Raw genomic sequence first — 14,401 nt, 5'->3', positions numbered from 1 at the left:
ATTTTCACTTTATTCTGTCTTTCCTGAGAGGACAGCAGCGAGCGGTTACTTCTTATACGGGTGCAACCACAGTTCACTGCAGCAAGTGCAAAGTCACTACTGCAGCAGCGAAATAGCAGCCCCTGTACCTCCAAATGTGACCAATACAGCCTGCTGTCCTTGGGGTTTGAAGTGTTTGGCTTTTTTTTGTGGCCTGGTTTCTTTCACAGTTTTTCCATTTACTCTTCTTTTTGAACATCGAAAGGTTTCTTCAAATACAGTAGTCCCATGTTTCACGCCCGAAGCCAGTATGTCTTTGAGCTTTTAGGAGAAAGAGTGGTCGGCTCATCTGTTTTAGGTGTATTTCATTGACAGCCTGTCATCCCTTCTAAAACCTTTCCTTCAAGCAGCAGCTGCACTGTCTGCCAACTGGTAGCCAGAGAGGAAAGGGAACGAAAGCGATTAGCCAAGCCCTCATCTCCCTGTGGGATGTGCTGGTCGTATCTTTTTGCAGGCCAGATCTGCTCAGACATTACTGATGGGTTGCAGATCTTTCTGGTAAGTCAGCAGGAACCAACTGGTGGCCAAATCAAAAGAAGGAAAAGAGAAGCTTAGAAAAGTTCCTTCAGTAGTAGGAACTTTTTGTGTACTTTAATTCTTCCACTTGGGTTATCTGAACCTATCCTACGCATATTATCTTAAAAATGTCTTATGGTTGGATGCAGTTTAAGATTTGAGAAAAGGTTTGGGATAGTTCCTGTTTAAACCCAGACCAGCTTGCTTAGTTTGGTAATCATCAGGCTTTCATATGCACAACATGGTTTTTTTGGGTTGGACATCCTTACTAAATTCTAAAGATATTCTTAGACTTCAGCCTTCAAGATTTCAGCCCTCAAGATTTGAGAGATATGTTTTGGAATATAAATATGAGCAGGCAGTTTTGACTTTGACATTAACTTTGTTAACCCGGGGTTAGCTCAGACATATTTGTTAGCTGTGGGACATTTTGGGAAAAATAAATTAATTGTAGCAATATGCCTATTAATATTGAAGTAACACAGTCTAGTGTGTTGGGATCCTTCTTTATTTTCCTCCAGTTTACCTACTATCTCTCAATAAGATTATATGGGGAAATGTAGCTGCTTTGCTGTTTGAGAGGAGTTTTTTAGCTTTCTGGTGCCACCTATTGAATTATTTTCAACTGCATCCTATACTATTGCTATAATAAATCATAGAATAGAATCATAGAAGAGCAGGAGACCTTTAAAATGCTTAGAAGGATGTAAAACTGCCATGAAATTCTGTTAAAATGCCAGTGCTTATTTGGAGGGGGGAAAGGGCAATCTAGGACTATTATATTCCAAACTGTTTTAACAAGTGATCTGCTCTAGTTGACACTGGCCTGAGCAGGGCAGTTGGACTAGGTGATCTCTTGAGGTCACTTCCAACCTCGGGTTCTACGATTGTGTGTAATATTTAGCATCTGTCACTGTCCGTGAGGAATAAACCTCACGCTATATTTAAGCTAGTAGCATTATTCCTTACTTTACAAGGGAGAGGATGGGGAAAATGACTTTCACAGGAATCTTAAGGAAGTGAATGAGGCAACCAGAAATACAACAGTGACAACCTTATGAGCACTCTTTTGCTCATATTATCTTACGTCACTTGGAAGAGGGAATCTTCAAGTATATATTTTTGTCTCCATCATGTTTGCATTAGAGATCAGTAAATAGTTTGAAAAGTATTTCTAAATGTTTCACTAATCTCTGAGCAGAGTTTCATTTAGGACTTTTTCTGCAACTCCTTTTATTCTTTTCTTGGAAACAGTTATTAAGTGAAAGTTGATCTGTGTAGATGCTGAAAGAAAGTTAATTTTGGGCTTGAGGTATATTGAATGTGCTGAACCAAAGCAAGATTTGGGAAGGAGGGGAAATTCTGAGAATTCTTCAGCCGATAAGCCAGTTGAAGAAAGAAAAATGATATTATGAAGTTTAGAGTGACCAGCTGCCTGCTTTCAAACACTGGATTTAAAAAACATGAAGATACATTGAAAATGAATTGCTCATGGCAAACATGAATGAATATAAATGTTAGCTTTTAAAAGGTTCCTTGGCAGTTTAATGTATTCAGTTAGGTTATACAATTGCTGTTAATAAATATTCCAGTCCTTACTACAGATTTCTGATGCTGAAGATACATTGATAGTTCAGAAGATCATCTATATTTTTGTTTCTTATCTGTAACATCTCTCAGGTTAGGAAGCTTCATCTGCTAACATTCTGTAGCTCTGAAAAATATACATGGTCCTGTGTTTCAATGAAGATATATATAGATAAATGGGTTAACATACTAAAGCTGTTAATATAGTGGCATCTAAACCCATGTTGTCAGTCTACTACATTTTTTACAGATTATATTCTTACAATTAAGAGCAATTTTATTTTGACAGTTTCATATGATTTCAGACAAACTATAGGCAGGCCCATATCCTCATCTCATGGACCAGATTTTAGGCAACACACTTCACCACTTCTAGAAATGAAGAATGAAGTAGCTAGCTCTGCTTTACTATTTTTAGCTGAGCTTCATTTGACTTCTGTTGATACTTTTTCTTTAAAATATCAGACTACTCCCTTTTTCCAAATTTTAATTTGTAGGAGGAGATCTTGAATAATGTAAAGTCCACAATGAATTCAACTGCTCACTAGAAAAGTACTTATAAGATTTTAGCTTTTGTTTACATTCATTTTTATATCATGGCTTATACACATTTCATGACAGTTCTGAGCATAAAGAAATTGCTCACTCTCCACAGGTGACTTTGTTGTCGCTGGTCGTGGTTTTTTAATGGCTGTTGTTGGTCTTCTGAACTGTCAATACGGGGTGCAGAATCCATGGTGGCTATTGAGCAGCAAACACATGTGCTGCTGCTTGTTGGGTCGATAAGGAGAGAATCTTTGGAGTCCCGGGAGATCTGCCTGTGTTGAGCTTCTGTGTCAGAGACGAGAGACAAGGTTTTGACCCTGGCACATGAACAGGTCTACAGAACATGTATCCTTCATAAGTACTGCAGTTTTTCATAAAAACTTGGATTTTTGTTTTAAAGGTTGAAGGAGTTTATTTTCAAAAGAGTAGAGCTGCAACAGTGGTGAAGTACCATGTAGGGAAGCTGAAGTAACAGAGAAATTATAAACAGTGAAGTACTATCTGAAAAACACGCATGCCAAAAAAAAGAGAAATCCAGGAAAGAAACATAGTGGGAAAGAACTAGTAGAAGAAGGGAGAGAAAGGAAGAGCCAAATGGGCAGATGAAAGTTTGTGGACGGTTACAGCAAGGAATGTGTGAACAAGTGGAAGTTTGTTCCTTGCTGAAAGCATAGCAGGCTGTATTAGAGAGAAACGTCTTGAGGGAACACGTATGCTTTTGGGATAGCTTTCAGGATTCTTATGTCAAAGTGGAAGCTTCTAATCCTCAAAATGAGTAAAAGATATAGTGATGAGAACAAACTCATGGTTCCAGCCATTGCCATTTATTTTTGTCTCTCTTTCTTACAACAGAAATTTTACATTACACAAATACAAAATGTTTTGGGTCAGGATTTCAAAGCAGAGTGTGAAAATGAGGCTTGTTATTATAGGTGTGAAAAGATCATACTCCCAGCTCAAGTCAGGAGGCAATTTGTAACCTGGAGAAAAGAGTTATTTGGGGAGATTCTTAAATATCAGCAGGATGGTCCAGGGAGGGTGCTGCCTTTTAGAAATTAATATTAGGGAAACTAAACGGCTTTCAGGAATGCTGAGGCTTGGCTTTCCAGCTCCTGGATAGTGAGGATTATAGTCAAGTAGGACTTTTCTTGACAACAGAATTAGTGTTGGTGTCTCTTCTTAGCAATAAAGTCATTCTTCATTCAGCGAAAAGTCACCCTCTATTTTTTGATATTGCTTGTACTTGTATATGCTGCTGTGTGATGATGTGAAAAATTTTGCAGGTTTTAGTTTTTGGTATTGCAAAATACATTGTTAAACATGGAAACATTTAAGTATCCCCCAGTCAGATCTCTCCTGAGAAACGTGGTTCAGAGAAAGCCATACAAACCATTGGCCTTTTTCTACTATAGATGAACTTCTTACCTTCACGCATTGCTCACCTGGTGATATCTTTTCCCCACTGTGCAGCAGGAGATGAAATTCTGGCAACTGCCAGCTCTCCCTCCCCTGTGTCACCTCCACCTGCACGCTTCACATCACTCTCACCTCCAGGCACCACTGAAGGTAACAGTGAATTCAGGACCGCGGCATTGCTGCTCTTCTGTTTTAGCTGAACTGGCATCTGCTTCTATCATACATTGGTTAACTCCATCGCTGTTAAAGCAATCTGGTGATTTATGTTGTCCGAGGTCAATTATATTACAGCAAAATTTGTTAATGTGATGAGGACATATTTAGGTATTTTATTTTAATTAAATCAAAGGTGGGGATTTGAAACATGCTTTACAAGGAAAGCTATTAGAATTCAAGCTATAACATGCTGTTGTTAGGAGTTCATGTTTTCCTTACGGACACCATTCAGCTCAAGGTGCCCCTTGAACTCTCAGATGAGATTTTCATGCTGAGCTATCACTGTGGTACTTTCCTGCAATTCATGCAGAGCTCCTTGGGCACCACAGCAGTATCTGATGATTGTGGGAAGAGGACCCTTCCTGGGTGAACAACAGAAAACAAACACCCCCATCAGTCTGGGCTTTTTGCAAGCTGCACATTAATTCACCCCCTTCAGCTGGTGTTTTCAAACACCTGAAATCAGTGCATCCCCCACACCTTGCTAAAGGATGGTCAAATCTCTTTGCCATGAAGGCATCCCAGACAAATGGGTGGGAATTTGGAATTAGTGGTCTTGCAGACCTAATTGAAGCCATGCTCTTGCAATAAATCCAAGCAGATGTGTTGCACAGCCTGTGCAGGAACTGGAGAGCAATGTAAATGTGTTCTTTTTGCCAATGCTGGCAGGAGAACTATAATTCAGAGAGCAGCTGGCAGCCTTTCTGCTTGCAATGAGCTTTTCACTTTCATGCATTGCTCACCTGATGGTATTTTTTCCCCACTGTGCAGCAGGAGATGAAAATCTGGCAAACGCCAGCTCTCCCTTCCTTATGTCACCTCCACCTGCACGCTCCACATCACTCTCACCTCCAGGCACCGCTGAAGGTAATGGTGAATTCAGGACTGTGGCATTGCTGCTCTTCTGTTTCAGCTGAACTGGCATCCACCGCAGCCTTCCTGATGCTGTCTCCACCCCTCAGGCTGCACAGCACAGACTCCTGGCTCAAGGAAAAGTGATTTTTAATGTGGACAATATCAGTCCACATATCATATGCTAGATATTTGGGGGTCTGGTTGTTGCTACATGCCACTAAATGTTACTTAAGAATGTGTAATTCTCTGGGGAAGGCTCAGCTGATAGTTGGGAGGAAGGAAAGTTTCTTTTTATATTTTTGGCATATGATTGTGTTTAGTTTCTTGAAAGTTTAATTTACACTTTCTCTCCCTCTTTCTGTTTTTAAGGAGTTGAGTCAGCAGCATCTACAACTGGTAAGAAACTTTTAATTTACATGACAGAACTGCATGGATGTGTTTTTTCTGATAATTTCTTCTTTCCTTTTCCTGCACACAGTTATCTCTTAGAGTGTGTAATGCCTTTTCATTCAGCCCAATGAAATGAAATACGCTGTCTTAAGAGGCAAGAACATTAGACAGGTCTGGTTTTTAGTCATGAATTTGAGTATATTTTAAAAAGCAACATTTAACATGAAAGAGGTGCAGTCAGCGCCAAAGAGGATTATGCTTACTGGATGTTCAGCTGACACCTGTTGGACCCCCTAACACTTTGAGCGTTTGGTGTGCCTTTGCTTACCAACAAATTCACAGTGCCTCAGTACAAGAGTGCTCCAGCACAGCAGCCCTGTGTTGTGTGCAGCTTTGTGTCCCTCCTTGACCAGGCAGCCTCCAAAGCATTAATGAAACTGCTGTACCTCTCACCACAGGTGTCTCTCCTGCAGACAGCACATACCTCTCCATGCATGCAGGCTCCGTCCCTGCCACGGGACTCAGCAACCCACCACGCAGCAGCGCTGCTGCCCTCACCACACGCACTCCCGTTGCCTTCAAGAATGCTTCATCAGGTTTGCCGTCTTCCTTTAGATGCCACTCACTGCTCTCCGAACTGTACGGGAAAGCTAAGTAATTCAGCCTCAGGGTAGCCTTTTCCAGTTTATGGTTCATCAAATAGAAAAGGTATCTGCAATTTGGCACAGTGGCAATACCAGAGTTATTTCCAGGATGACCAAGTCTTGTAGTCATCACAGTAGTATCAAAATGCCAGCTGCTGTCAACTTTGGCTGTTGCCAAAGCAAGAGCAGTAGGAACAGACCTAAAAGAAAATGTAGAAACCTGTCAGTGGTTTATAAGCAGGGAGATAAATACTGAGATATAGTAAGTAATATAGTGAGCAAGGTATGTGATCTGGCAAACGAACGTTACTGGAGTGCTTGTTTCTGAAAGAGCACAAGCACTATTTGTAATTGTGTTTTACTGTAAGAACATAGCACAATGTTTTATTTTTTCCCAGTTCGCAATTATTATCGCCATCTTTATGTTGAGTCCATCCTGGATTATGCCTAAACACTAACAAAAAAAAATTATCCTTGTACATTGCAAAATTCATTAGTAAGTGGTATATTCCTAAAAGCTGGCTTTCTATTTAAATACTCGTTTTCTGTTTTATTGGATATATTAAAATGATTTTTCTTTCAGCACTCTTCTCTAAATTACAAAAATCCCAGAAGAAAAAAAAGAAGCAGAGAAGGGCTGTAGTGTAAGATATTTCTGATGACATAGCCGTATGAAATAATGAATTTTACTTTTTAATGCTGATATGTTGTTTATTTCCTTACAGATGATTACAATTCAACATCCTTGCACAGCACCATCTCACCAGTCAGCATGCCAGCAAACACTGGGATCATCCCCACTCACAAAATAGGTGACAAACTTGCACACAGTTATTGCAATTATGATACTGCAAGCACAGAAAATGTGTTAGAATGAGGGAATTAAATTTGAATTGCTTATATCAAAATTAAACATACAAATTAGGCATATAACTGCATTATACTTAAGGAATCTTGTTAATAGTTTATGAGTAATATTAAAGATACCAGATTTGCTACTTGTCAATCAAGTGAAAAATAAAAATTATTTCCACACAGTGGCATAGTAGGAGGGTAAATCTGTCAATTACTGTGTCAGTACTCCTCTTGATATTCACAGAAATTTGCCCAGGCAGCAAAAAAGTATGAATACATCCACAGATATGTGTGCTTCCCTGTGTTCCTGTGGCTTCAATTTTGTTTCACTCAGCATTAACATTTTCTTGGTATCTAATATGGCGAGCACTTACACACTTTATTATTGCAATTGGGCTGTAAGGAATTACTCAGGTCAGTAAAATATATGTGTGTGCTTGAGCAAAATATATCCAGGAGTTGGACTCTTACCGTCTTTGTAACTGCCCTTCAAGCAGCTGTAGGCTGCTGTCAGCTCTTTGACAGACTGAGCTTAGCTTTTACTTGTGCCCCTAACCATCTTGGTAACTGTCCACTGGACCTTCTCAGTTTACCCTCTCATTTGGGGCACTACTCAGCCAGATGACTCCCAGCCTGGAGGGATGCAACTCTAGGGCCTCTCTTCTATGAAAAAAATTAGATATTGGTCTCTTTTGGTAATACTTATACCTTATTATATTTTAAGTAGTTGTTTTCAGGATGAAGTGCTTTGCTCAAGCTTCCGTACAGGTTTTCTAAATACCAGCTGGTAATTTCTTTTGGGTATTTCAGTGTAAAAATAGTTGTAAAACGATCTGTACTGTTGCATAAATCTCTTTCCAAAGGTAAGAGTAGCTGTGCAAAAAGTAGGTAAATTTTGTTTCTTTAGTGATGTTGGATACTGTTCAGTTAGCCATTCCACAATGTACGTGTCCTGGGAAACTGCTATAGATTATCATACTGCTATGACAATGTGTGATTTTGGAATATTCTTGTGTAACTTTGTATGCAGAAATGTTTTTAATAACCAGTTTGATTTGTAGGCAGTGATGTCATTGTAAAATGATGAGAGACACATGATCCCTAAAATAGCTAAAAAATGAGGTTATATTTAGGTGATGTTTTCTTCCCTTTTTCAAATGTGAGTGGAGTGCTAAATACAATTACTTGTATTGAATATATTGAATGAAGAGTTTTGGGCAATAACAGTCACCCTCCTCCAATACTCTGTGAAAAAAACACAAACCTGCTGAGCTACACCTTCATTTTGTTTTCTTTTCTTATAGCAGCTCCCACAGTGACGACTGAAGAACCTTGTGGTAAGAACTAAACCCCTTATTTTTCTCAGTCCTGAAATTTGACCAAATCAGTAAACTCAAATACAGAAAACTGATCAGTTAGCATCTCAGGTTATTTTATAAACTGTCTTCCGATTCTGGAAGAGTAGGATTAAAGTTATTAACATTTCTGGTCTTCTCATCTCCATTTACAGTTCTGTTAAATTGCCCTACACTAGGCTGTTGATATCAGGGCTGAAGAAAAGATCTGCCTTCATTCCACTAGGCCTTCTCTAATTTTTCCCCATCATGCTGATAATCACATTCTGCAAACTGAATTTCGTAACTAAAGTAAAACTGAAGTTTGGACATTGGTTTCTCTCTCTTCAGAATTAGAGACCTCTCCTTTCTAATTTCAGGAATAGACTATATCCGTTATTTACTAGATGGTTATGAAATACTTTGAATAAGAAAATTTGAAATTTCTGTTCAAACAAATGATTCAATATGTCAAAACAAAGTATTTCACTTTGAACTGACATTTTAAATTAAAGCAAACCTGGTTCTGGAATGGTCATCTTTTTAATTCTTTAGTTTTCCTAAATAGATAATTATTTAAAAGAATGTTTTCATAAGAAAATTTTCTGTTTTGACTACACAATTTTTTAAAGTAAAAGATAAATAAAAAATAAAAATGAAGAATAAGGAGCAGCTAATTTTGCTGTATTTTCTCATTCTTAAAACACATATGGTGCTGGGGGTGCCATAAAACATTTAATGGTTCTTAAAAGTTGTCATAAAATCATTGTTTGCTATTTTATCTTTTTCTTTTAGATGATCATATTGACCACGACATAAATGGAGGAAAAGTTGAGAATGACAAGGCTGAAGTGACAGTTACACTGAAAAATCTCAGAGGAAAGAGAAAATATCTTATTGTGGAGCGTAACTTAACTGTGGATTCCAGCAGCCATATAGTAACACTTAAGAGATGCATGAGATACACAGTTAGAGTTACAAATTGCACAGACATTTATCTTGATATTCCACCTGGTAGGTGTAGAAGGGTTTTTAGTAGTTTCTTCTTCTCTTTTTTTTTTTTTTTTTTTTTGGACATACAATAATTCAGCTTTCCTGGATTTCTTAGTCTATCCTTGTCTCTTTTCAAAGAATCAGACAAAAGGTTTTCATACTTTATGCTTTATTTGCAAGATATTTTGCATTTTGAAGTTGCACCTTAAAACCTCTCAGTATTTTCTTAAAGGAGGATGTTAAAAACTGTAATTTTCTCATTGTAAAGGAAAAAAAGGAACTTTAACTACATTGGCCATATGCAGCATGGTTAGCAATAGCAAGACCAGCCACCATTTAAAGCTACTATTTATGCTGGATGTTTTGTTCACTAAAGAGATTGTTGGATTAAAAGTTCCATTTATTATTTGAATACCAGCATTGTCTTTATCTCATGTAGACATTTTCAATTTTTACTTTCCATTTCTTGTTAAATTCTTTGTATATTATTTTATGCCAATTGTATCTTCATATTGCAGAACAAGTCAACAAATATAAAAGAACAAATTGCTATTTAAAGAATCAATATAGCTAATGTCACAGTGACATATAATATTAATCCTTTTCAGTCAGCAGCCAGCAGCCAGCTTTCAAAATTGAGGAAAACACCAGCACATCTGCAAAGTTATGTTGGGAAGACTCACTTCGCTGTGCTAATGTGACTGTTACATGCAAAGGTAAGACACTTCTAAGATATTTTAAAAGTTGATTATTTATTTATTTCTTTTTAAAAGCAATGTTGATGTCTTTTGATGAGAGACTGGCAGATTTAAATTAATTGTGCCAGTTTGAGGGCAGGGCTGTTCAGAATTTCTGGGATCACCAGGTTGGGGACTACTGTGCCCCCTCACTACAGATCTGGGGAAAGTTCATACCCAGAGAGCTCATTTCCTGAGCTTACCGGCTTCACAAATTGCAGACGTATGAAGATTTTGAGGTCCTGCTTGATGGTGTGACGGGGAGCTGAGAGTTTGGAAATCCTGCACTCTATGGGTCTGCTGTGAGCTGATCTCTTGCAGGCTACCCAGGCAGCTGGCTCTGCAGGCTCCTAGGTGACGAGGGTCCAGGCTCTCTGCTCTTGGAGCCGGCCAGCCTGAGGAGACGCTGGCTCAAAGGCAGCTAGTGTGGTAGGGAAGATGTGGATGCAGGATGTCCTCATGTGTCCCAGAAAAATGCATGATGAATGTCTGGGGCTGGAGATTTCATGTTTCAGGGAGCTGAAGAGCTAATAAGCCACTACAGGGTTCTGCCAGACTCCCATGAAATGTTTTGATTTCTGTGGGAAAACTGTTTTCTTAGAAAGTCAAATCGTATGAGCTTTACTGATGAAAAGTAAAGATCTATGCAGATTAAGTTAGTATAAAAGAACCTAGAACCTAGTCATTGGATTAGTTTGTACACTTTTCTGTTTGGAATATTATGATAGGTTATTACAAATTATATTGAATAAATATGTGTTGTGGTTTAACTCCAGCCGGCAACTAAGCACCACACAGCCGCTCGCTCACTCCTCCCTGGTTGGATGGGGGAGAGGATCGGAAGAGTAAAAGTGAGAAAACTCGTGGGTTGAGATAAAGACAGTTGAATAGGTAAAACAAAAGCTGCGCATGGAAGCAAAGCAAAGCAAGGAATTCATTCACTACTTCCCATCGGCAGGCAGGTGTTCAGCCATCTCCAGGAAAGCAGGGCTCCATCATGCCTAACAGTTACTCAGGAAGACAAATGCCACCACTCTGAACGTCCCCCACTTCCTTCTTCCTCCCCAGCTTTATATGCTGAGGATGATGTCATATGGTATGGAATATCCCTTTGGTCAGCTGGGGTCAGCTGTCCCAGCTGTGTCCCCTCCCAACTTCTTGTGCACCTGGCAGAGCATGGGAAGCTGAAAAGTCCTTGATTTAGTATAAGCACTACTTAGCAACAACTAAAACATCCCTGTATTATCAACACTGTTTTCAGCACAAATCCAAAACATAGCCCCATACTAGCTACTAGGAAGAAGATTAACTCTATCCCAGCCAAAATCAGCACAATATGATAGAGAAAATCCCAGTTAAAATGGTACCATGTACTTTTGGAGTTGTGAAAAAATTGATAAAACTCTTTTTGTGTCTACAGATTTACCGACCATTAGAGGATTTAATGAAACTTTTAAAGAGCTGAACGATTTATTGCCCAACCATGGCTACAACTGCACTGGTACTGTACGTTTCTTTGAAAAGGAAGTTGTCACAAAAAACTTCACCATAACAACAGATTATGGTGGTAAGTGTAATGCTTATTTTTGCTTTATGTTCTACATTTTTCTGGAAAACCCTATTATGAATCCCACTATCTGTGTTTCCTGGCATTGAAGATATATTTTGAGTGGCACGCTCAGCCAGTCTCAGGTTCTCCTCCAGCTCCTCCTGCCTGGTCTCCTGCCCTTGTGGTTGTTCTTTGGCTGCAGTCACAGTCTTCCTTTCCCTCTCCAGCCCTGATCTCAGTCTTGCAGTCTGATGCCTTCCTTTCCTTGTTTCAGAGATTGTGATTTTTTTTTTTTTTGAGGGTGAGAACATGGCCAAATGTAAGGAAGTTTGAATGAAGACAAAAAAAAAAAGGAGAAAATTGCAGGCCTAGTCAAAAACAAGTGTTAAATTCTTGATTTGAAGAAAGATGTGATATAATAGTTGCAAAGAATGTCTCCAGATAAAATGATGTGTTTTTCCAAAACATGGTCCTTGGAAATAGCTTATCTTTTTTTTCTGAATTAAAAAGGAAATCAACCTAAATCAAGTAACCTGCAAATAAATATTCAGGCCAAACATTTAAAGTTTGTTAAAATGATAAGGAAATCAAAACAATGTATAATATTTGGAAATGTTGCACAATTTTAGTAATATGTGATATTGCTGTATTCACCTTGTCCTGAATTAATTAAATTTATGAAATTACTCTAATATAATGCTTTTACATATACTGTTTATACTTATGTATAATGTCTTTGAATGAAATAGACTATGAAAAATATTACATGTTGTTGGTATCTTGCTTTAGTATCCAATGAAATTTAATTTAATCAAAGTAGGTAAAAAGAGGAATATTTTGCATTTTCATTCAATTATTTCTGCCGTAAAAGACAACAGAAAATACTTCTTCAAATACATTAGCAGCAAAAGGAGAGCTAAGGAGAATCTCCAGCCCCTAGTAGATGGGGGAGGGAACACAGTGACCAAGGATGAGGAAAAGGCTGAGGTACTTAATGCCTTCTTTGCCTCAGTCTTTAATAGCAGGGCCAATTGTTCTCTGGGTACCCAGCCCCCCAAGTCAGAAGATAGGGACAGGGACCAGAATGGAGCCCCCATAATCCAGGGGGAAATGGTTAGTGACCTGCTGCACCACTTAGACACTCACAAGTCTATGGGGCCTGATGAGATCCACCCGAGAGTACTGAAGGAACTGGCAGAAGTGCTCACCAAGCCCCTTTCCATCATTTACCAGCAGTCCTGGCTAACTGGGGAGGTCCCAGCTGACTGGAGATTAGCAAATGTGACACCCATCTACAAGAAGGGCCAGAAAGAGGACCCGGGGAACTACAGGCCTGTCAGCCTGACCTCGGTACCAGGGAAGCTACTGGAGCAGATCATCCTGAGTGCCATCACACGGCATGTAGAGGATAACCAAGGCATCAAGCCCAGCCAGCATGGGTTCAGGAAAGGCAGGTCCTGCTTGACCAACCTGATCTCCTTCTATGACAAGGTGACCCACCTAGTGGATGAGGGAAAGGCTGTGGATGTTGTCTCCCTAGACTTCAGTAAAGCCTTTGACACGGTTTCCCACAGCATTCTCCTGGAGAAACTGGCTGCTCATGGCTTGGATGGGTGTACTCTTTTCTGGGGAAAGAACTGGCTGGATGGCTGGGCCCAAAGAGTGGTGGTGAATGGAGTTTACTCCAGTTGGCGGCCGGTCACAAGTGGTGTCCCCCAGGGCTCTGTGTTGGGGCCAGTTCTGTTTAATATCTTTATCAATGATCTGGACGAAGGGATCGAGTGCACCCTCAGTAAGTTTGCAGATGACGCCAAGTTGTGTGGGAGTGTTGATCTGCTTGAGGGGAGGAAGGCTCTGCAGAGGGACCTGGACAGGCTGGATCGATGGGCCGAGGCCAATTGTATGAGGTTCAACAAGGCTAAGTGCTGGGTCCTGCACTTGGGCCACAGCAACCCCATGCAACGCTACAGGCTTGGGGAAGAGTGGCTGGAAAGCTGCCTGGCAGAAAAGGTCCTGGGAGTGTTGGTTGACAGCCGCCTGAATATGAGCCAGCAGTGTGCCCAGGTGGCCAAGAAAGCCAACAGCATCCTGGCTTGTATCAGGAATAGTGTGGCCAGCAGGACCAGGGAAGTGATGGTCCCCCTGTACTCAGCACTGGTGAGGCCGCACCTCGAATACTGTGTTCAGTTTTGGGCCCCTCACCACAAGAGAGACATGGAGGTGCTGGAGCATGTCCAGAGAAGGGCAATGAAGCTGGTGAAGGGTCTAGAGCACAAGTCTGATGAGGAGCGCCTGAGGGAACTGGGGTTGTTTAGCCTAGAGAAAAGGAGGCTGAGGGGACACCTTATCACTCTCTACAACTACCTGAAAGGAGGTTGGAGAGAGGTGGGGGTCAGTCTCTTCTCCCAGGTAACAAGTGATAGGACGAGAAGAAATGGCCTCAAGTTGCGCCAGCGGAGGTTTAGACTGGATATTAGGAAATTTTACTTCACTGAAAGGGTTGTCAAGCATTGGAACAGGCTGCCCAGGGAAGTGGTTGAGTCGCCATCCCTGGAAGTATTTAAAAGACGTTTGGATGAGATGCTTAGGGACATGGTATAGTGGTGGTCTTGGTACTGTTAGGTTTACGGTTGGACTCGATGATCTTAAAGGTCTTTTCCAACCTATATGATTCTGTGTGTGATTGTGTGTGTGATTTCCCTCCCTCCCTGTTATTTTTCAACA

General features: G+C 40.1%; 1 protein-coding gene across 11 annotated transcripts in view; it reads left to right on the top strand.

Moving 5' to 3' along the window:
* PTPRC (protein tyrosine phosphatase receptor type C) overlaps positions 1-14,401 on the top strand; it is a 69,909-nt gene that overhangs the window by 31,498 nt on the left and 24,010 nt on the right. For 2 of the 11 annotated variants that reach the window (XM_072868533.1, XM_072868530.1), the window contains exons 3-11: positions 4,159-4,254; positions 5,092-5,187; positions 5,545-5,571; positions 6,024-6,161; positions 6,935-7,021; positions 8,369-8,401; positions 9,194-9,412; positions 10,000-10,107; positions 11,549-11,695. In XM_072868533.1, coding sequence (XP_072724634.1) covers positions 4,159-4,254; positions 5,092-5,187; positions 5,545-5,571; positions 6,024-6,161; positions 6,935-7,021; positions 8,369-8,401; positions 9,194-9,412; positions 10,000-10,107; positions 11,549-11,695 — 951 coding nt within the window. The remainder of the gene's footprint in view (positions 1-4,158; positions 4,255-5,091; positions 5,188-5,544; positions 5,572-6,023; positions 6,162-6,934; positions 7,022-8,368; positions 8,402-9,193; positions 9,413-9,999; positions 10,108-11,548; positions 11,696-14,401) is intronic. The other 9 variants (XM_072868536.1, XM_072868537.1, XM_072868531.1 and 6 more) reach the window with 8 other exon arrangements.

Source organism: Ciconia boyciana, chromosome 7 (assembly GCF_034638445.1).
Source record: "Ciconia boyciana chromosome 7, ASM3463844v1, whole genome shotgun sequence".
Lineage (NCBI taxonomy): Eukaryota > Metazoa > Chordata > Aves > Ciconiiformes > Ciconiidae > Ciconia > Ciconia boyciana.
This window is presented reverse-complemented; position numbering and strand designations above follow the sequence as displayed.